The 21,117-nt window shown below is 31.9% G+C and overlaps 1 protein-coding gene across 2 annotated transcripts in view; it reads right to left on the bottom strand.

The window, feature by feature from the left end:
• Positions 1–21,117, bottom strand: part of LOC129216024 (protein disabled-like) — a gene marked incomplete at its 3' end in the record, with an annotated part of 164,279 nt that overhangs the window by 13,877 nt on the left and 129,285 nt on the right. For both annotated transcript variants that reach the window (XM_054850167.1, XM_054850168.1), the window contains 3 exon segments: positions 6,573–6,647; positions 8,605–8,754; positions 20,369–20,503. In XM_054850167.1, coding sequence (XP_054706142.1) covers positions 6,573–6,647; positions 8,605–8,754; positions 20,369–20,503 — 360 coding nt within the window.

Below are 21,117 nucleotides of genomic sequence, written 5' to 3'. Positions count from 1 at the left end.
CATAAAAAATTAAAATTCTAAACTAAAATTATTATTTTGGTTAGGATGGAAAACAGCAAATTTCATGTAATTTTCCCCTTAAATGATTAAATATAACACTCATTGTTACAAATATTCGTTACTTTACAACAGTAACATTAATAGAATTTTTAACAAAAATTTTGAATGATGGCTTCTCTCTCATGAAATGCATTTCCTATCGTTGCTCTCATAAAGAGACATATTAGGATCTCTATCACGAGTGACTTGCATGTTTTGAAACATAAATTAGTTTGGAAAACCCTTAATATTTAAATGGTTTTAATTAAATTACCAAACAAATAAATCCCGGAGAGGAACAAGGTTTAATTTTTAGTGCCAACTGCTTAAAGTTTTAGACACGTATATAGGATTTTTCCCTTTTAGTACGGAACATTTATATGAAAAAATAAGGTGAAGTTTCGTGATAGTAACATTATTCTATTTCTGAAATACATTTACACTAAAAAGAATAAAATAACAGATTTTTTTTTTTTTTAAATACTAAGCACTTTTTGTAATGCACTCAAAAGGACAAAATAACTTTTCTACGTCAGAAAGGACAATTCAAGTATTCCAGTAGTTTTCAAAAAATTCCAAGAAAATGACACTACAAACGAAATAAAATGCGGTTCTAGTCATTTCAAACCGAACCTTCCCAATAGGAAAAATATGCATGTTTCAACACTCCATGTTACGATTGAAAGCTAGATAATGATAAGAAATTCTCTTCATGACTTGAACCGCACTTTTCTTCGTTAGTAGTGTCATTTTCTCGAAATTTTTGAAAACTACAACAGTATTTAAATTGTCCTTTCTGAGCCAGAAAAGTTATTTTGTCCTTTTAAGTGCATTACCAAAAGTGCTCAGTATTTTTTTTTTTTAAATTCTGTTATTTATTTTTATACTTAAATGGGAAAATAGGCTAAAAATATCACTGGTCTGCGAATTTTTTCAAAAACACTTGCTGGTCCGCGGGTCAAAAAAGGTTGAGAAACGCTGTCTTAGAGGGTACAAGAGCTGACCCGATTTCGGCTCCAATATCTCAAAAGGGGTGGTGCAATCGAACGTTCTTTTTTGTTCAGCACGAGTGCTATGTCTCAAAACGTAGTGCTACGTTTTGGATGAAACTTGGAATAAATGTGAACCCACACGGAACCAGACGTTGATTCAATTTTTGCGTTATTCGCTTCAAGGCAGGCTGATTTTTTTTTTCCATCATTCGGTCGAATAAAAATAGCATAGTTAATGCCACAATGTGAAAGAAAAACCATACTAAAATGTCGTCTGTTCGAGAAAGAATTTCATGCGCTTTACTTATTAGAAAATAATTGGAAAAATGCGATTATTTTAAATTTTTACAGTTATTGATTTTTAATGGTCATTCTTCAGCAAGAGCACGTACTTAATAAGATGACTATTTTTTGATTTTGTCTTCTACGTAAAATTCCTGGCATGCAAAAGAGTGGTCAGTGTAAGCAGGTAATAAAATTGCAAGTGATATGCGCAGGTTTCCTGATGATTAAACCGACCGTATTTTATGTGTGTAGTTTTTTTACATTACCCTCAGGCGCATAATAATGTTTATCCCTTATCTGGTGATTTTTTTTTCTCTTTTTCTTTTTGAGCTATCACGAATTTCTTATTATCCTCACTTTACCAAAGTTGACGTTGCTCTCTTTTTTTCAGTTTGCCATGACGACGGTTACTGTTAAAATTTATTTAGAGAGCGAAATTTTCGTCGTCATATTTTTAAAAGAATTCCACACATTCTTTTCTACAAAATTACATTTTTCAATATTCGCAACTCCAACGAACTGTAGGGGGCACTGAAGTCACTGTCTAATGGCGGAATTGAAAACTAAAACAAACGCACATGGTAACGAAGAAAATGCTAAAAGTGTGATTTTTGTTCGTACGTATGATTTTTTCGCTTTATTCTTTTTAAATTAATTTTCAAAGTCTTGTGGATATTCTGGCCCACGTAGAAAGAAATGAGAATTCAAGAAGCATTACTAAACGTCAAAGATTAATGCAAACTACGTAGTTCGTAGTTCTAAGCAGCTATTTCCATGATGTTGAATTCGATATTTATCAATTCTTGATAAAACTAAATAATAATTGTGGCCTGACAAGAACAACAATTAATGCTAGAAAATTCAATATGACATTACAAATTATTATCGAAAGAAGATGATACTTCTTTGCCTTGCTTGGCTAGCGCTTATTTTTTTTCCATTTGTCGCTGAGTTATTTCTCTCGAATTCCCGAATCGGTTCATTTAAAAATTTTCTGTTTCGATTTTTCTAATTTCTGAGTTACGATTTAATTGTGTCATGTTATGCAAATCATCAACAAAATTCTCACGGATATATGGTGGTAGTTTTCTTTTCAGTTGATTGACCATTATTTCTTTTCAGTTGATTGACCATTATTTCTTTTCAGTTGATTGACCATTATTTCTTTTCACTTATCGAATTCTGTAATCTTACTACCATTTTATTCCACTCATGATAAAAATTAAAAATGGTTTAACTAAAAACGCGAAATCTCGCCAAGGCTACTTTGCTCGCACAATACCAAAATTATAACCCTAAACAAATTTGGCGAAACCTTTCAGCTGAGAATTAAAGGAATAAAGTAAATTCTTTCTAGGTTAAACATTTTTCATTTTGTTCTACGATAATAAATCCAAGAAAATATTTTGCATACTGTCCATTCCAACTAAATGCTGCTGTAAAATATGATTAGTTAAATTAATTTAAGATTAAAAAAAACTCATGTTCTTACAAATTCATACAAAACAATAAAAAATTTTACCTGGTATAACGTTATCCAATTTTGTTAATCCAGAGTTTTCTTGTTTACGCGTCCTCCATTTAATACTTTTTTGAAAGAAATAAGGAAAACTAACATTATTTTGAGAAGCTCGAGAATACTCTTAGGGGACGAATTAATTTCTGTAGCTGAAAGCAAACTAAGACACATCGATTGCGTTAATAAATACTCAGAACAAACTGCCTGTGTTTACGTCAACAGACACACATGGAACTAAAACGTGGCAATGTTTTAGTTCCATCGGCAGTTTTGTAAATCACCGCAAGGTAGCGTATTCGAGCGCTGGAGTTCCGAGTGTGCGGTTTGAGTTCATTCATTTTTTAGGGCTTAACTCAAGCAGACTTTAAATTATTATTATTATTATTTGTGTAAAATTACGTTTGATTCAGGAAAAAACACCTAAACAGGAAAGCTTCATCCAAATACAAAATTTCCAGATTGCGAATTTCTATCATTAAGATGGATAAGAAATTTTAAAAAAAAGGTCATGCGCTGTAAATAATCTTTATGATAAGTCTTCTGGTGGATATCGGCCGTAAAATCTTTATTATCGCATTCTAATCGCCATTTCTTTTTTATGTGTATGCCTCGAAATACTTATTCTACAAAATCACCAGTCATAATATGACCGGTGCGAATTTATTGGCCATTTCCATTCCATTTCATTTGTAGAAACGAGAAGCCGAACGAGTAGGGCCTTATCGCAGTTCGTGATAGCGAAAAACATAATTTTGAATTCTGCACGTCAAAATTCAGATGACATGCATGCACATATCAATCCATATTGGTAAACACGCAAAACGCTTGAAAAAATGGAATGTGCAAAAATTGTTGGTAATTTTAAATGTCGGCTCCTTTAAAGGAATACCGTCAGTTCAAAGAAACATTATTCGATTGAGGCAGGGAAATTTTCTTTAGATTTCTAAGTTGACAACATTTGTCTTTAAACGTAACAGTAATAAATCAATAACTTTCTATAAAGGAAGTAATGTTATTAGTAACAAATTTTTCAAAAAAGCTAAAAAAAAATAGTAGAAATTAACTTACAACTTGAATTATGTAAAATCTTTGCTACCTTTTTTCACAACATTATTTCTTGAAAAAGTCCATAATAGTGAATTGCTTGCTCAAGGTCTTTTGGAAATATTTTTCTAACTTCTTTCCCCCCCCCCCCCTCCTTGTCTATCATGTTTTACATTCAATATTTACCAATGCATTATCGTCAGCAATGTTCATATTTCTTTGTGCTGATTAGTTTAATTACCTTCTGAGCTTAAAATCGTTTTTCTTTTTATTTTTGAAGCAACGACAAAAGAAATTAGATAGAATGGTGGAAATGTTTTGATGGATTGTGAATGTTGTTTTTCTGGCTCGTTGTTGATGAAAAATATTATTTTATATTTTTGCGTAAATAATTATTCTTGCTTAACTTAATTTTAATGAATTTAAAAATTTTCTCAGCAAAAATTTATGCGAAAGTTGATTCTATTATTTGATTATCCAAGGAAATTATTCAATTAAGCGGGGATCTCTAACATTACACCTATGGGGAAATATTCTGTTCCGAGAGATTTTATTCGTATAAGTGGGATATTCATTTTTCCGTTAACCGATTAAGCGGGGCTGATAGTATCAGTTGTAAGGGCCGTGGTTGCCTGATCGGTAAGACATCGAACTTATGTCCGGAGAGTCCCGGGCCCAGATTCGACCCTAGCCGGTCGAAGATCCACCGTCTTCATTAAGGGTGACTGGGAGACGTTAAATATGCTCGTGGTCACAAAGTCCTCCAAGTGAAAAGATACCTCTGGGGATGCTGGACCAGGGATTGCTCGGCCTATGGCCTGAACAAAAAAAAATCAGAGCTGTCTTCAGGGTCCCATCCAACTGATTAAACCACAAATAGTGGTAGGTTCGAGGGACCCTGTAGTGAAGAGTAAGTATCAGTTGTAGTTGGTGCTCAACTATAGTTAGAACGGATATCTTCTCAAAGTTGCTTTTGTACCGAGACATAATTTACAATCTTTACATGCACGTATGATGCGTGTATGCAGGGCTTAATTTGCATGGAAGCTTATCTCCTACGCTTCTTTTCAATTTTAAGTCTTTTTCATTTTTTTACCTATCAGATTGAATTCAGAATAGTTACGCATTAAAGAAAGCTCTGGAGACTGAGCTCCCATACTTCTTTCGTTAGACATTCAGTCCTTTGTGTATGTAGAGTCTACCCCACCATTGTTGGCACTCGGCTAAGTACAAAAATCTATTTTTACTTCCTTTTACAAAAAAGGAAGTATTGTATTCGCTAAAAAAAATTTCACACAAAATTGGTCTTAATTTTCATCCCCGAATGAATGTTAAGTTTTTTTTTCTACCTGACCACTCGTGGATATATGCCTAGGAACCTACAGACACCCGAAATACCCATTTTGAGGACCCCCGAGTTAATTACAACGAATTTTCTCGTGACGTCCGTATGTACGTATGTATGTGCGTATGTATCTCGAAAAACTCAAAAACGGTATGTCCTAGAAAGTTGAAATTTGGTACGTAGACTCCTAGTGGGGCCTAGTTAGTTGTGCACCTTCCCTTTTGGTTCATTCAGATGTTCCTAAGGGGGTCTTTTGCCCCTTTTCGGGGCGAAATCATTGTTAATTGCGATGTAAACTCAAGTGGTGTTATAATTTGTCGGACACTTGGCGATATATCGCCAGTCTTTTAATCGCCAAGTTTTGTCGCCAACTTGGCGTTTATTTTTTATTTTTTATTTGGTTTCAATTTGGCCACTGATGATGTAATTTATAGAGTAAACAATAGAATCACATTAAAATTGCCAATGATGGGGAAATGACATTAAATTGGAGTAAACGGAAGTCATGTGATGCACACATCAGCTAGTTTTATATACACGTTGCTTGTAAAATTGTAAACAAACAACGATGTTTCAAGAAGAAAAAAATGTTGCTTCAATAAGATAAATATTTACCTTTGTGCTGAAAAGTATCGTAAGAAATAAAAGAAATAACGTCAAAAAGCACAAACTGCAGATTACTGCAAAATTGTGCTTTTTGACGTTGTTATTTCTTATGTTACTTCAATGATTGACCTCAGCAATTCTGGCTTTCTTATTTTCAATCGCTTTTGAAGTAGATTCAACACACAAAACGTCAACAATCGTGAGATGGACTACATATTATATTTTGCAGTAAATTACAGCCCTAAGCCAGGGCTAAGGCAAAATACCTAGCTTTGCCTTCACTCTTTGAGTAGAACCGCACCATTGCTGTGATCACTTGTCTGATATGCCAATTCTACATTAGCTACCAGTTTGACTTCTTTAAGAGATTTTCCGCCTCCGGCTCAGTTACTTCCTATTCCGGGCTGATGAGTGCTAAAAAACCACGAAACTGCAGTCCTCGGATGGAATAACTGAGCTGGCGGTGTATTTTATGTATATATTATACGGGGTATTATTTTTAAACAAAACGTATAGATAAAGTTCTAGTTGCGCTTTTGGGTCGGTTATGTATTTGATCAACTTGTTTGGAGCTATTAAGATCGTTCCCTTGAACACCCCCTCCCTGTTTTTCTACTTTATCTGTTTGATGTTTGATAGTATTAATGCAGGTTCATTTTGCAATCAAAAGAGCCTTTTTTCAGTTTATGCTGACTTTTTCATTTTACCCACTAATAACATTTCAAGGAAAAAGAAAACTTACGACATATATGTTTTCATCCTTTGGTGTAAGCTCTTGTACTTTGGCAGGTGGCTGTGGTTCGGTCTCAGTTCTCACCTAAATAGATGCAAAAACAACAGTATGAGTTTAATGGGTTCAAATTAAACTATGTTTAATTGTAAAGTCAGACAAAACAACGTAAGTAGAAGCACAAATTTGTAAAAAGAAGCACAATTTTGTCTGACTTTACTATTCAGCACAAAGGTATTTATTTATCTTATGTTTAATTGGTTCGGTTTTGAACATTTCTGAATTAAAAGTATTTTGTTCTAACGGGACTTTTTTCGCTGCCTTGAAATATCAGCCGCGCAGAAATGTAGAAAGCACAATTAGTTCTTCATAAGTTAAGCAACACCTGTTCATATTTTTGATCGCTTCTTGATTGGCTGTTATTTATTCTGTCATTAAAAATTTCGTTCACATAACTCTATCCCAGAGGACGATGATTTGTTGGCTACATTATTACGCAAAATGGGGTACGGAAGTCGCCGCAGTCAGTTGAAATAATGAAAGTCATAACCAAAACCTATTGAGCGACGGCGACAATTAATTTTGTGGCTGTCTCTGGCAGTCTGAACCACCTATAACTGTTCTCCTAAACACTCCCATTTCCAGACTGGCTGCTACTCGATCATTAGAAAAATCTTAAGCACTCTAAAAATAATGTCTGAACTACAGTAATCCAGCCCGTGACCGTGTATTTCAAAACCATGCGCAAAACGTAAGGCCTTGAGTTGGTAAACATATAAAGTTAAGATCTGTGAATCATCCAAAAACAGAATTTCGATAGGAAATATATTTTTCGGAAAACAGATCAAACCTTTTTATGAGTTTATATGCTTCTGTCGCATCTATTTCCTTTTACTAAAAGTACTTCACATTAATTCTGCATAACATTTTGGCATTAAACTTTCTCTACTCAGGACTAAGAAGACATATATTCCAGAAATCAGCGATTAACTGCCTACGGAAGTGCAAATATTGTTATTTATAATAAGAAGGCTGATTATCGTATTACCCCACATTATCCGGCATGCCGTGAAATTCGGGGGTCACAAAATTTTCAATCACACTTGCATGGTCCTTTCCGGCATGCCAGAAAAATCGAGGTTAGGAAAAAAAATAATGCTATAAAAGTATATGTTCAGCGTAAAAATGAATATGTGTTCCTTGTTTGTATTAATAAGCAGTTTAATTTTATAAAAATATTTGCTTACAATGCCATTTGATACTTTAACAAGAAAAATATTGTTTAATAACGAATAATTTTCTTAAAAAAATAAATTAAAACTAAATAAGCAATCATTTAAATAGTAAGTTACCTCCCCTAAACAAGTGCTAAAGAATTTACCTTAGCTATTTAATAAATAAAAATTAAACTTAACTGTCTAAAAGGAACCTAAAGTAATTTATTTAAAAAAAAATGATGAACAAATCGCAGTAAGAGAAGGGGGGATGTTTACTTCTGAGTTGATTACTTTATTGGCATATAATTAAGGTCATTAATAATGACCTACCATAAATAACAAGCACATATTATGTGCAATACACATTTTTTTTTTTTTTTTGAAAGCAGGTTACTTTCGAGATTTATTTATTTTTTTTCCTTACAGGTGGTTTGCTTTCTGCTTGGAACTGAATGGGAAATTTTCTTTTGTTTTGTTGCAAAATAAACCTCAAATTATCCGGCATACCGTAAACTCAAATTTCCTGGCATGCTGGTCAACCTCGCTTTTTTCCGGCATGCCGGATAATGTGGGGTAATACGGTAGTAAGTTCTCAGTAGTAGTAACTCATATTAGAGAAGCTCTATGCAAGTTATTTTCTAAGAACGAATATTTGTTGTATCGTTATCCTTGTTAAGGATGTTAAGAGGAAAATAATTCGTACTTATTTATTATTATTTTTTTTTTGGGAGTGGCACATAAAAGGTTCTACCATGCATAAAAAATCGAATTTCAACTAACAAGTTGGCAAAATGTTCTTGTCGAGGAAAAGAACGTGTTAGACTCACCACTTGTTTTCCCAATCCACCATTCACGTCATTTTCTTCAGCACTCTTCCCGTTCTCGTTTTTAGTCTCTTTAGCAGTCTTTATTTCTTCCTGCTTATGATTTAGCACCGTTTGAAATAAATCTCTAAGAGCAAGAACTACGTGGAATGCCTGAAAAATAATTTTTTTTCGTAGTTAATAATACAAACACTTATAACTGATTTTATTGAACATATATTGATAGCACAGGCAATGGTAAAATACATGGTAAAATAAAACACCAAATGTAATGAATGTTCGAAACGTCTGTATTTTGAAACACTGAGAACGAACACGTATGCGCATATCACCTCAAAGCAACAGTAGGATATTTTACTGTTATTCTTGGTATTAGATATCTTACTGTTGCTCTGAGGCGACGATACATACTTTTCAGTGTACCCGTTCAAGTTCGTTATCACCCCAATAATTTATGAACGTTGAGTTATAGTCATAAAAAAGATCTAGATGTAGTAAAGTTGCCATACGCTCCACAATGAAACCTGCTTCAGCAACACCTGACGGTAAATTTGGAGTTAGTTCTCGTATCACAGAAAAGGTATGGTGTAAGGGAAAAAAGACAATAACAAAGTTGTTCAATAGCATAAAAAAGAAAGAAAGAAAGAAAGAAAAGACGTTTTTCGAATGGTAATGCTTAAAAAGTAGGCAAAAAATGCATTCCAGCAACAAGTCCTCAGACATGGTGGTTGGGTAGAATGGACTCTACGTGCACCTAACCTGAACCCTTAGACGTTTTTCAGTAAGAATACGCAGTTGATGTATGCAACCTCTCCCTCAAAATTGCACTTTGAAAACGCATTACGCATCCTTATGCCAGTGTGCCACCTGCCATGTTGTGCAAGGAGCAGTGGGAAGTATAGCCCAAAACCAAAACGTGAAATAAACCAGTTTGAACATTACAGGTTTGGTTGGTTTATTTGATTTTAAAGGCGCAAAACTTTAAGTAATTTAAAATGTAAAGTCATTAAAATCATGGAAACAATACAAACATTTAAAGTATAAATTAAGAAGAAATGGTGGAATCGGTGTCTTGAAAATAAACCTTGAAATACAAGAAAAGGACAAAATCACATAATGACGAGACAAACAACTAAACTAAAAACATTACAAATAGATGAAGATTATTCCCGGCAAGACGCAGTTTTCTTCAGCGCGATCAAAGGTACATTTACGCCTACTATTTTTAACGTAACTGTTCGGAAGATGTCTTTTCTTCCTCAATTTGATAATACTGAACAACTTGTTTTTTATTTCGTATATCGTACCGTTTTGAAGATAATAACGCTAATTCAGAGCTTTCCCACCAGGGTGCACGGCAAGCGACTTCATTGCGTAGCGCATGGCAATTTTCCACACTAGACCCTTCTTTTATGACCATAGCTCTTGACGTTCAAAAATTGTGGTGACAACGGACTTTAGCGGGGATCCTGCATACAAATTTGGCAGGTTTCGAAGTTCGAAATTAAAAGCTATATATATATATATATATATATATATATATATATATATATATATATATATATATATATATATATATATATATATATATATATATATATATATATATATATATATTACAAGTTGTTTTGTTACTACAGTACACCCTCGTTTTACGCGGGGGTTTTTCGTTCCACGGAAATGCCGCGTAAATTGAGACCTAATACTAGTGTTAAATTAGGAGTTTGGTTCCGTAGATAACAAAATACTTCATTCTAGTGATGACTAATTGTACAATAAGTTTAATGTATACTTATATCGACTTTTATGCACAACACGCATTAAGAAAACATAAATTAATTTCGTGTTCTTTTTACAAAGAGGAGCTGGCTATGATAGATTTTTGGCAGTCATTAAGAATTTTTCTCTGTAATTCTTTGCGGAGCATTAACGCATCCATAATCACTTGCATCATTTCCATGATAGAATCTTCCTTCACTAACGAATTGGAAAGATCATTTCTATTGTTTAGGAATGGCTCAAAATTTTCAATGTGAACGTTTTTGGGGGTTGTGTGTCACTGACGTCGATATCCTCGTTGGTTGTATCCTCTTTTGTCACTCCTAAAAACTCTTCTTCCAGTGAGTTCTGAACTGTGTGAGCAGGGCCGGATTAACGTCTATTTACGCCCCTAGGCCAAACTTAGAGATTACACCCTCCTACTCCCTTCACATATTCGAAGTGTATCGAAATCGTATCCCCCCCTCCCTCTTCTTTCTCAGAGGCGTAGCAGCGTCCGGGAGATAAGTGAAAATTTCGCGCCCCTTCCCCAGTTTGAAAATTAAGGGATGGGTTTCATTTTCAATTTTCCCATGGTAAATGTTCAAAAAGGGGGGGGGGGGGGCTGTGGATTTGCCGGTGCACTCCAGAAATTTGCCAAAATTGACGCTTCAGAAATGCAATTTTAGGCCATTTAACTCGAAGTAACCGTCATCTTTGATGATGTTAGAGAAAGGGATCGGTTAGGGAACTCTCCCCCTCCCTTTTCGAAATTAAAGTCATAAAACTAAGTTTTTGAAAAACTTTAATGATGCTGGGAGACAACGAAAAAATTGAGGTCCTAAAACAATTTTAGAGGATATTTTTTTGATGAGTGGGTTGCTTTAGCAAGGAACTTATTTGAAATTAAAGACTGCAACATTCGAAGACATCTTTTATGATGTTAGGGAAATGGATGGGGTTAAGCCATTCTCCCCCAGAAAGTTTTCGAAATTAAAAGCCTAAATACTTTATTGTGAGTCATCTTTAATAACAAAAGGAAGAGGGATGGAATTGGGTAACTCTCTTCCGTAAATTTTTCGAATTTAAAGTCCTAAAAACAAAGCTTTAGACAATTTTAATAATGTTGGAGAAAGGCTGAACTCTGCAGCTATCCGGATTTTTTTTTCTTTCTAAATTCAGGTCCTAATCTTAGGCGATTTTAAATGAGTTGGAGAAGGGGGGGAGGGGATACTGAAGTCAAGGTCACTTCCCTGGAAAATCTTTGGGCTTGAGGACTTAAAAACAAAGTTTTAGACGACCTGTTATGATATGAAGCCTTTGAAAAGAAAACTCTAAATATGCATTTGTAGGACTTCTAATGCATCTGATGGTGCTGGGTAAAGGGATTGGGTTTGAGGACTCTTTTCCGGAAAATTTTCGAAATTTTAGACCATCTTCAAAATGCTAAGAAGGGGAGGGGGACCCTCCTGCACAGATGTTCAAAAGTTGAGGTCTTATGAAAAAAATCTCGATAATGTTCGGAAAATATAGAAACACTCGGAAACTTTTGGAAACTAACGTTCATAAAAAGCAAACTCAGAAAAACTTTGAAGATGTTAGTAGAAGTGGGTTGGGGGAATCTCTTCTGTAATTTTTTTCTGAAATTAAATTTATAAAATTCGCAATTTTAGTTTACCTTTGGTGACGTAACATGATGGGATTAGGCTCAGAAAACGCCTCCCTCCCCACATTGCTACGTCCCGAAATTTTCATTCATTTCTTAAAATATGTTATCAAACATCTTGCCTCAATTTTTCTTTTTCAAAAACATTTAACTGTTTTAGTTTTCCATTTTGAAATTTTCAAATTTTCCGCCTCAAAATTTTTATCTGTTTGGAAAACAAATGTCTGTAGCCCAAGGAAAAAGCTTTTACCGGTTTGAGCTGAGATGATATTTAGCAGTGATATCTGAAGTATTTTTTCCCCTTTTTATTTACATTTAGATATCATGACTCTTGAATTCCTTGATAGTTTCATTTTTTACCTTGAAAATATTTAAAACCTCTGGTCTCTCTCTGTAAATATATTTAATTTTTCTTTTATTTTTATCAACTTTGTTGTGATCTAGATGATGTTTTGAAAAAAAAAATATTCAGAAAAATAATATGTTGAAGTGAAACCCAATAACAGAGGTAATTATAAAGGAAACGATAGAAAATTGTGTCAAAGAAATTATTTATTAGGAAACTTGTATGCAATGCTTAGTGTGGAGAACTAAAGCAGACTATGGTGAATATTTTGTGTACAAAATAGGGGATATTATTGGCAAAGGCCGCAGGAGGTCACTGTGAACTCCCCAAAATTTCCTTATGCGTCAAACAATGTCTGACAGTTTGGAGACAACATAAAAATATTCTTTAAAGGGATGTTTATTGTCTGTTTTCGTTAGATTTTGCTACACGTGCAATTATGCATACTCGTGTTTTGTCATTCCGTTAAATTTGAAACTTCATTCGGTAAATTAATAATTTCATCCCTTCAAAAATTTAAGTTTCGGGCGCCGCTAATTATTGACTGTCAAAACTAAACATGAACTAATAAATTATTAATTGCAAAACATATACTTATTGACATGATTTAAAGACATTAAGAGAAAAATTGTTTCATGAACAAGTTTTTTACATTGAACACTTTCTATGTCATAGCTTTACCGAATTTTGAAATCATTGTTCAAATCAAAGATATTGAAAATTTAGTGTCACCGGGTTTTGAAAACCAGTGGGGGTGCTCAAACACCGAGCACAATGGACCAAACAAGGGCAATTTTTCAGAGCGTATAACTCTCAAGAAAATGTGCTTCAGTTTTATAAACAGAAACACTAGGCGGAAAATATCTTATTTTACTTCGGGTTTTTACCACAAAAAAAATTTTACGAGAAAAAAATAAATAAATGAAAATAAAATAAAGTAAAATAGAATGAGTTAAATTAAAGCAGAGAAAATTTTAGTGAGAATCAAAACACAAATAGTTTAGGAACAAAAACACAACAGTATAATTTGTTCTTTTTGTTAAGCTTAGCTAAATATTTAAAAATTCGTCCCTTTTTGTATGGCCTCTTTTTTCTGCTTGTAGAAAAAGAGGCCATACAAAAAGGTTTTCATCAGTTTTCTGCTGATAGTGGAGGTGCCCGGCACCCCCGCAAATATTGGGGGGGGGGGGGTGCTGGAGCATCGCAGCGCCCTCGGAGTCGGCACCCCTAGAAAAGTATCTGTTTTGACCAGAAACAGTACCTAGACTCAAGCATAACGCCCCCTCTCCTCTAATTGCTTTTTTCTGCTCAGTGGTAAGGTCCCAATCAGTTCTAGCTGTATTTTTACTGTCCAAATACTAGCATGCCACTTTCCTTTTATTTTTCTAATGAGCTGTTCATTTTTTTCTCCTCTTGGATGTGCGCCCTTTTTAGCTTGCGCCCCTAGGCCAGGGCCTAGGTTGGCCTATTGGGTAATCCGGGCTTGTGTGTGAGTTCAATAACTTTACTTCTGGAAAGAGCTCTGGAGTTAATCGCATAAAATGTCTCCAGTGGCCCAAATTTGATTATTAGCACGCCAAAATGCAGTTGATTACGCGTAATCTGCAATCTTTAGGAGTTTGGATTTTGAAAGAAGCGAAAATTTTATCTGCTTGCATTGCCGCATCCGCATAAAACCAAAACTCATCCGCGTAAAATAAAACAAATGTGTCAAATCTTATACCGCGTTTAATCGAAACCGCGTAAAATAAACCCGCGTAAAACGGGGGTCTACTGCATTATTGTTCGGGTGGTAAAGATGGTATGTATATTACATTCAGTTATTCTTAAATTTCATTTCATCAATAATTCACAAAGTTATTAATTCATAACTCCATTCATTCATAAACTCATTTCTTCATTCATTCATGAATTCTTTGATTCATAAATCCATTCGTTCATAAATTTTAATTCTTCATTCATTTATAAGTTAATCTCCACTAATTATGAAGCTGAAAGTTCATCCGGATGGATGTTTGTGCAGATGTCTGTATGTATGGATCGATGTCTATCTGTTAAAAATGAAGGGCTAAGACGGTTCTGTCAATTTTCATGAGTTTTTGCAAATTAGTTTGAATCTTGGGAGGTGGGTTCCTCGAAACGTTTTATCGAAAATTGAACTACGTTCTTTTTCTACTTAAATTTCTAGCTCATATTTCAAATCAATTTACAATATAGGCGAGAAATGTTTTATTCACATTTTTAAATTTTAGGTCATTTAAAAGCTTGGATTTTTTTGCATAAAATTAAGTTTGTTCAAAGCTTAGCTTTTACGAGCATTAGAGCGCTACGAGAATTTTTTTTAGGAAACCGGAATCCGAGGTTTATTTCAAGCAAGCCTAACGATTCTAAATGATTGAACTCGAAAGTAAAATTAAAATTAAAAGATGAATTCATTTTCACAACTAAAATTAATATTTTGTTTTGCTGCTATGACTACTGTCTGATATTTTAACACGAACCCTTTCTCGAATTTGCGCATGCGTCAGGTCTCTTTTGATTTTATCAAAACAGGGGTGATAGCAAGAAGAAAGCAACGAGCAAGCAAAAACTGAATGCAACCGTTCGCAGCTGCTAGTCGCGGAGTTCGAGAACGGACTGTACGTCTTTTTGTTGCTTCGTTTGTTTACTTGTTTTTTTAAACATTTTTAAAAAGTTTTTTTTCCCCCACGGTGATATTAGCCCTTCTATGTTGTTAAAATTAAATAAATTGAAACATTTTCACTGCAAAACAAAAGTCGCCCGTTTTTTCCCTCAATTTTAAGTTTATTTATGTTTAGTAAAGCATTAAAATAAAGTACGCGTAATAAACGCATTTGCAATGTTCTTTACAAAATGTTTAGTTTTGGGAAAACTTTTGCAAGGCTTCTGCTTAATTCTAAAAGCAACAAATTTTTTTTTTTTTTCCTCTTTTGTCTGACTGTTAAATAACTTATTGTATTGAAAAATATAGTTGAATTATAGCTAAACTTGGAAATTCTTTGATTGTGTGGTATCGGTTTATTATTGCTAATTTTAATTTATAATGTTAATACGTATGTCTTTTCAAATAATGAAATCATTTTTAATTTAAGTTAATTCGATGCATAAGTATTCACTTTGTCTTTCGTTTAAAGTTTATAGTAGTTTACAGTTTGGTGCTTGATTTATAATTTTACTGATGTCAAGTATTTATTTTTTTATAACAGAACTGTTCTAACAAATTCAAAAAACAAAACAAATGTTTTTGAAATTCACAAATCTAAAAGTTATATTAACTTTGGCTCGAATATGTTAAAATTTCTAATTTCATTGGTGGTAAAATCGCAGAAGTAATGGGACGGAAGTGATGTCTTGAACGGTGAGCATTTGTCAAAAATTTAGAAATATCTCGAAGTATTTGAGGCCGAAAAAGATGCAACAAGAGTTCATGAGTTTTTGCAATTTAGGGTTTTGTTTTCTTTTGAATGTTTCAAGCAAAAAAAAAAAAAAAAACAGTGGACGAAATTGAGGCTAAGCAACAGGTAATCTTAAGTGGCAGCTTTTCAATTAAGCCAAATATATGTAGAGATCTGGGCAAACAATATTACTAAACGCATAAACAGAACCTGAAGTATACAAGCGAACCAAATGACTTTTTAATTTTCTACCACGAGCAAGGCCGTGCGGGAAAAGCTAGTTGTTTCATAAAACTATTTATTCATTCATAAATTCATTTGTTACTTCATTCATTCATAAATTCATTTGTTACTTCATTCATTCATAAATTCATTTGTTACTTCATTCATTCACAAATTCATTCATTCACAAATTTATTAATTTATTCATAAACATTTTAATTTATTCAAAAATTCATTACTTTATTCATAAATTCCATAATTTATTCATAAATTCACTAATTCATTCATTCATAAATTCATTCAGGTGTAAATTAATTCATTCATAAATTCGTCAATTATTTCGTAAATTCAATCATGTGTCAATGAATACATTCATAAATTCATCATTCCATAAATTCAATTATGTAGAAATTAATTCATTCATAAATTCATCAATTCCTTCATAAATTTCATTCATTCATCAATTCATTTTTTATTCATTCCTAAAGTCTTTTATTCATATATTTGTTTATTAATTCATTCTTTTTATTATTAATTTATTCACGACTTCATTCATAAAATCATTCATCATTTATAAATTTTTTCATTATTTCATTTTTTAATTTATTATTTCATTAATAAATTTATTTATTCATAAATTTATTCATTCATAAATGCCATATTTATAGATTAATTTATTCATAAGCTCATTCATATATATATATATATATATATATATAGATAGATATATATATATATATATATATATAAATATATATATATATATATATCTTATTCATTCATTTACTCTAAAATTCATTCATTCAATCATTTATTCATGCCTCATTTGTTTGTTTATGCATTTTTAAATTCATTTGTTCATTTATTCATTCACTATATCACTTATTAAAAAAGTCATAAACTCATTCATTCATTAAAAAATCCTTTCATTCATTTACTCATTCATTCATAAATTCACACGTACTATTAGTCATTCTGAAATTCTTTCACTGATAGATTCATTCAATCATAAACTCATTAACTCATTCATAAATTCATAATTTATGAATTCATTCATTATTCATTAATAAATTCATTCATTAATGCCTTATTAATTGATTCATTCATTCATAAGTTCATTTATTCACAAATTATTTGCTCATAAATTCATTAATTTGCCAAAAATTCATTCATAAATGCTTTAGTTGTAAAATATTAGTTCATAAAATCACTCAATAAATAAGTACTTGATCATTTTTAAATTAATTCATTCCTGACTTCATTCATTCATAAATTTATTTATAAATTTATAAATTCATTTACACTTAAATTCACTCTTGCCTTTATTAACTGGAGTATTTCATTCATTCATTCAAAAATCATTTGTTCGTTTGTTCATTCGTAGTTGTTCATTAACTTATTCATTCATTCAAAAATCATTTCATTTTTTATTCATTTATTCATAAATTCACATGTTCTTTCATTCATTTACTAAAAATTAATAAACTGATTCATTCATTAAAAATTCTTTCATTTCATCATTCATTCATTCATAAGGTCCTATATGTTCTTTTATTCATTCCAAAATTCTCATTCACTCATAAATTCTGTCATTCATTCACAAATTAATTAGTTCATTTATTCATATTATCGTTCATTAATTTATTCATAAAGCCATTCATTAATTTACTTAATTATAAAGTCTTGCATTCATTTTTCATACTTTCGTTTATTCATAAATTAATTCATTCGTTTATTTATTTGAAAGGTCATTCTTTTGTTGATAAGCTCCATTCATATATTTAAAAACTAATTCATTCATGGTTTCATTCATTTATTCATAAAGTCATTGATTCATTTATTCATAAACTCAGTTATTCATTTATCCATTAATTTATTGATTCATAACTCCATGTATTCAAAAATTCATTTTTTCATTCATTTATGGATTCATAAATTCATTCATAAATGCATTCGTTCATTAATTTAATAATTCATAAATTCATTCGTAAATTTATTCATTATAAATTCATTAATTATAAATTCATTTATTCATTCATGCATTTATAATTCCTTGTATTCATAATTCCTTGTATTCATAAATTCGTTCTTTCCATGGTTCATAAATTCTTTAGCTCATTCATGCATACATTCATTAATTTTTTCATAATACTTTTATTCTTAACTTATTTATTCCTTCATAAATTCATTCATTTCTTTATAGGTAACTCATTTATTCATTTATAAGTTCATTTATTCATTCTTTGATTAATTTATCCTTTCACAAATTAATTTATTCATTCATAAATTCATTTACTTATAAATTCAACTTGTGAATGAGTGAATAACCACTTATACATTTTACATGAATGAATAAATGAATTTTTGAACATTAGCATGTATTAAAAAAATAATTTATCCTATCATTTATTCAACATTCTTTTATTCACAAAATCATTTATTCATAAATTTATGTATTAATTTATATGCTCCTTTTTAAAATTCATTTTTTAATTCATTATTGGTCTAATAAAAATTTTGCAGGTTACTGTGCATGCTTTTCGATTATTTTAATTCCGTTTGTTTATTCTTTATACATATATACATACATTTTTTAACTATAATTAAATTCGCCTAAATGTTTCATGTATATATAACTGGTTTATTATGTACTAACTGAACCCGCTCAGTTTGTCCCGTAGTAGAAAATTAAGAAGACATTTGGTTCGTCTGTGTATTTGCAGTTTACGTCTATTACTCGATGCTTTAAATAATTTTATTTTTCAAGAACTTTGCATATTTTCGGCAGATTTCAAAACTTAGCAATTCGACTACCAGTTAAATACCCGCTATTACAACAACAACTATTATTTTTAGAAAAAAAATATGATAAAAATTAAAAACATGGTTGCATGTGCTCATGTACATTGCTCGCTAGCCACTGAATCTGGCGCATCATTTTTTCTGCTTCAAATTTTTCAATATATATCTAAGCTGTCGTCAAATGCACTTCCATTTATAACTCTTCCGCGATTTTGCTACCAATGTAAGTTGCAACTTTACCTTCATCAAGCCAAAAGTAGGGCTTAAGATTTGTAAACTACAAAACGTGTTTTCTTTATTGAATAAATATTCGTTAGACCAGTTCAGTTACTAGTAAATGTAACATTTGATATAATTACATTCAATTAATAATAAATTAAAAACCAAACCATAAACTTTATAAACTCTAAACGAAACAAAAAGTAAACATTTCTTAGAATTACCTTAAATTAAAAATGCTTTTATTATCGAAAAGGAAATGGTAGGATTTTAAATCAGAGTTAGTAGTAATAAACCGGTATTGTAACAATTAGAGGATTTTAAGTTTTAGTTATAATTTAACTGTTACTCGTCAAAGGTATAAAGTAAGACAAAGGAGAAAACGAAAATTTGTTGCTTAACAGAAAACACAGAAGCCTTAAAATATTTTAAAAGGGGAAAGACTTTTTCTTTCCTTGCTTAAAAAGGCAGAAAAAAAAAGAAATTTTCTAAAATTACACTATTTGCAACTCCAATAAACTTTAGGGGGCGCTGCAGCCACTGTCTAATGGCGGATGAAAAAGGTAAAACATACAAATGCCGTAACTTATAACTTGCTTTGACACTTATAGTAAATGACAGTAATTTTTCATCAGGTTTGTGGAAAGCTTTCTTTTCTATTCAACTGAAACTACATTACACCACAAAGTGTCTGAAACCTGTAATTTACTCCAAAGAAAACACGTGGAATGGAATGTTTTACCTTTTTCTTTAGTATTGTTAAACACCGCAAGGTAGCGTATTCGAGCTCTAGAGTTGCGAATAGAAAGAATGTTGCAATAGCAATATTTTAACAATTTAATGATGTCCATAAAAACTAAGAAAATAAAATCAGACGACTTTTATTTAACGATTAAAGTATTTCAATTTATTTCCTCTTCAATAAAACAAAAGGGTTTGGAATGTAAAAAATTCTTTCTTACAGCTCTTGTAACGCTCGTAGAAACTTTGAATAAACTTCAACTAATGCAGAAAATTCCAAGTTTTCGAAGGATCTAAAACTGAAAAATGTGCATGAAATATTTGCCCCCCCCCCCCCAATATCATCAAATTTATGAGAAAAATTAGCTTAAAATTGAAACAGAAAAAGAACAAAATGGAATTTTCGAGAAAAACGCTTCGATGTGCTCATTCCCATGCTGCAAAACAGCTTTGCACCAAATTTCATGAAAATGACTGTTCATGACCGAACAGTCTTGACTTTACGCGCGTAACAGACACATAGATAAACTTTGAGCTTTATTATTGGTTGGGATATGTATACATATATAATTAATAATTATAATTAAATTCTCTTACCGGTTTTTCTGTTTTTATGGCAATAAACTGATGCGGTTCATCTAGTGAGCCAAAAACATATCCAAACGCCCTTGCGTCAGTTATATCTTGTGATATGAAAGATATTAAAGACACAGGGTGGTGGTATATTTCATTCTGTAAATGAAACAATCATTAAAACCAAGTTATTTCACATGAAAATTAGATGAAGAGCATTTTAGAGTTGAAGAGTTTTATGAAAGAACACGACAGGAGCTATATGTTCGAAGAAAAAAATGGAGTTTTTGTGCAGATGATAATATCTCATTACCGTCTTTCTATTTTTAGTCATATAGCGGTTTTTCTTTTCGCAACTCACACTTTTTAAATTTTGCTATAAGGATTAATCTAGTTTTAAGATACCACTTCCCTCCTGTCCCTGGATTACCTTGTTCTGTGATTAAAGATTATGTGCACGTAGACTTTATCTGGGAGATTTTTATTTATTGAATATAGGTTAATAGCGCAAATAGGTTAGAGAAGTCGTCACTGCTGGTAAGAAGTATTAAAACAATAAATGGCAACAACGTATTTTGCCGCCACTGATGACAGTAGGAAATCAGCAAGGGATTTTTCACCTCGTTCAACGAATTTTCTTGCATTGTTCTTATAAGTCTATATTTTTAATTAGATTTTCCCAATTAATTTTTACCGTTTCTCCTCGCAATAAGATTTTATCATTTACTTCGTAGAAATGCCGCCATTATTTGAATTACAGGATTCTCCCGTTG

This window comes from Uloborus diversus, chromosome 2 (genome assembly GCF_026930045.1).
Source record: "Uloborus diversus isolate 005 chromosome 2, Udiv.v.3.1, whole genome shotgun sequence".
In the NCBI taxonomy this organism is placed as follows: Eukaryota; Metazoa; Arthropoda; class Arachnida; order Araneae; family Uloboridae; genus Uloborus; species Uloborus diversus.
Note: the sequence above shows the minus strand (reverse complement) of the source record. Positions and strands in the feature narration are given on the sequence as shown.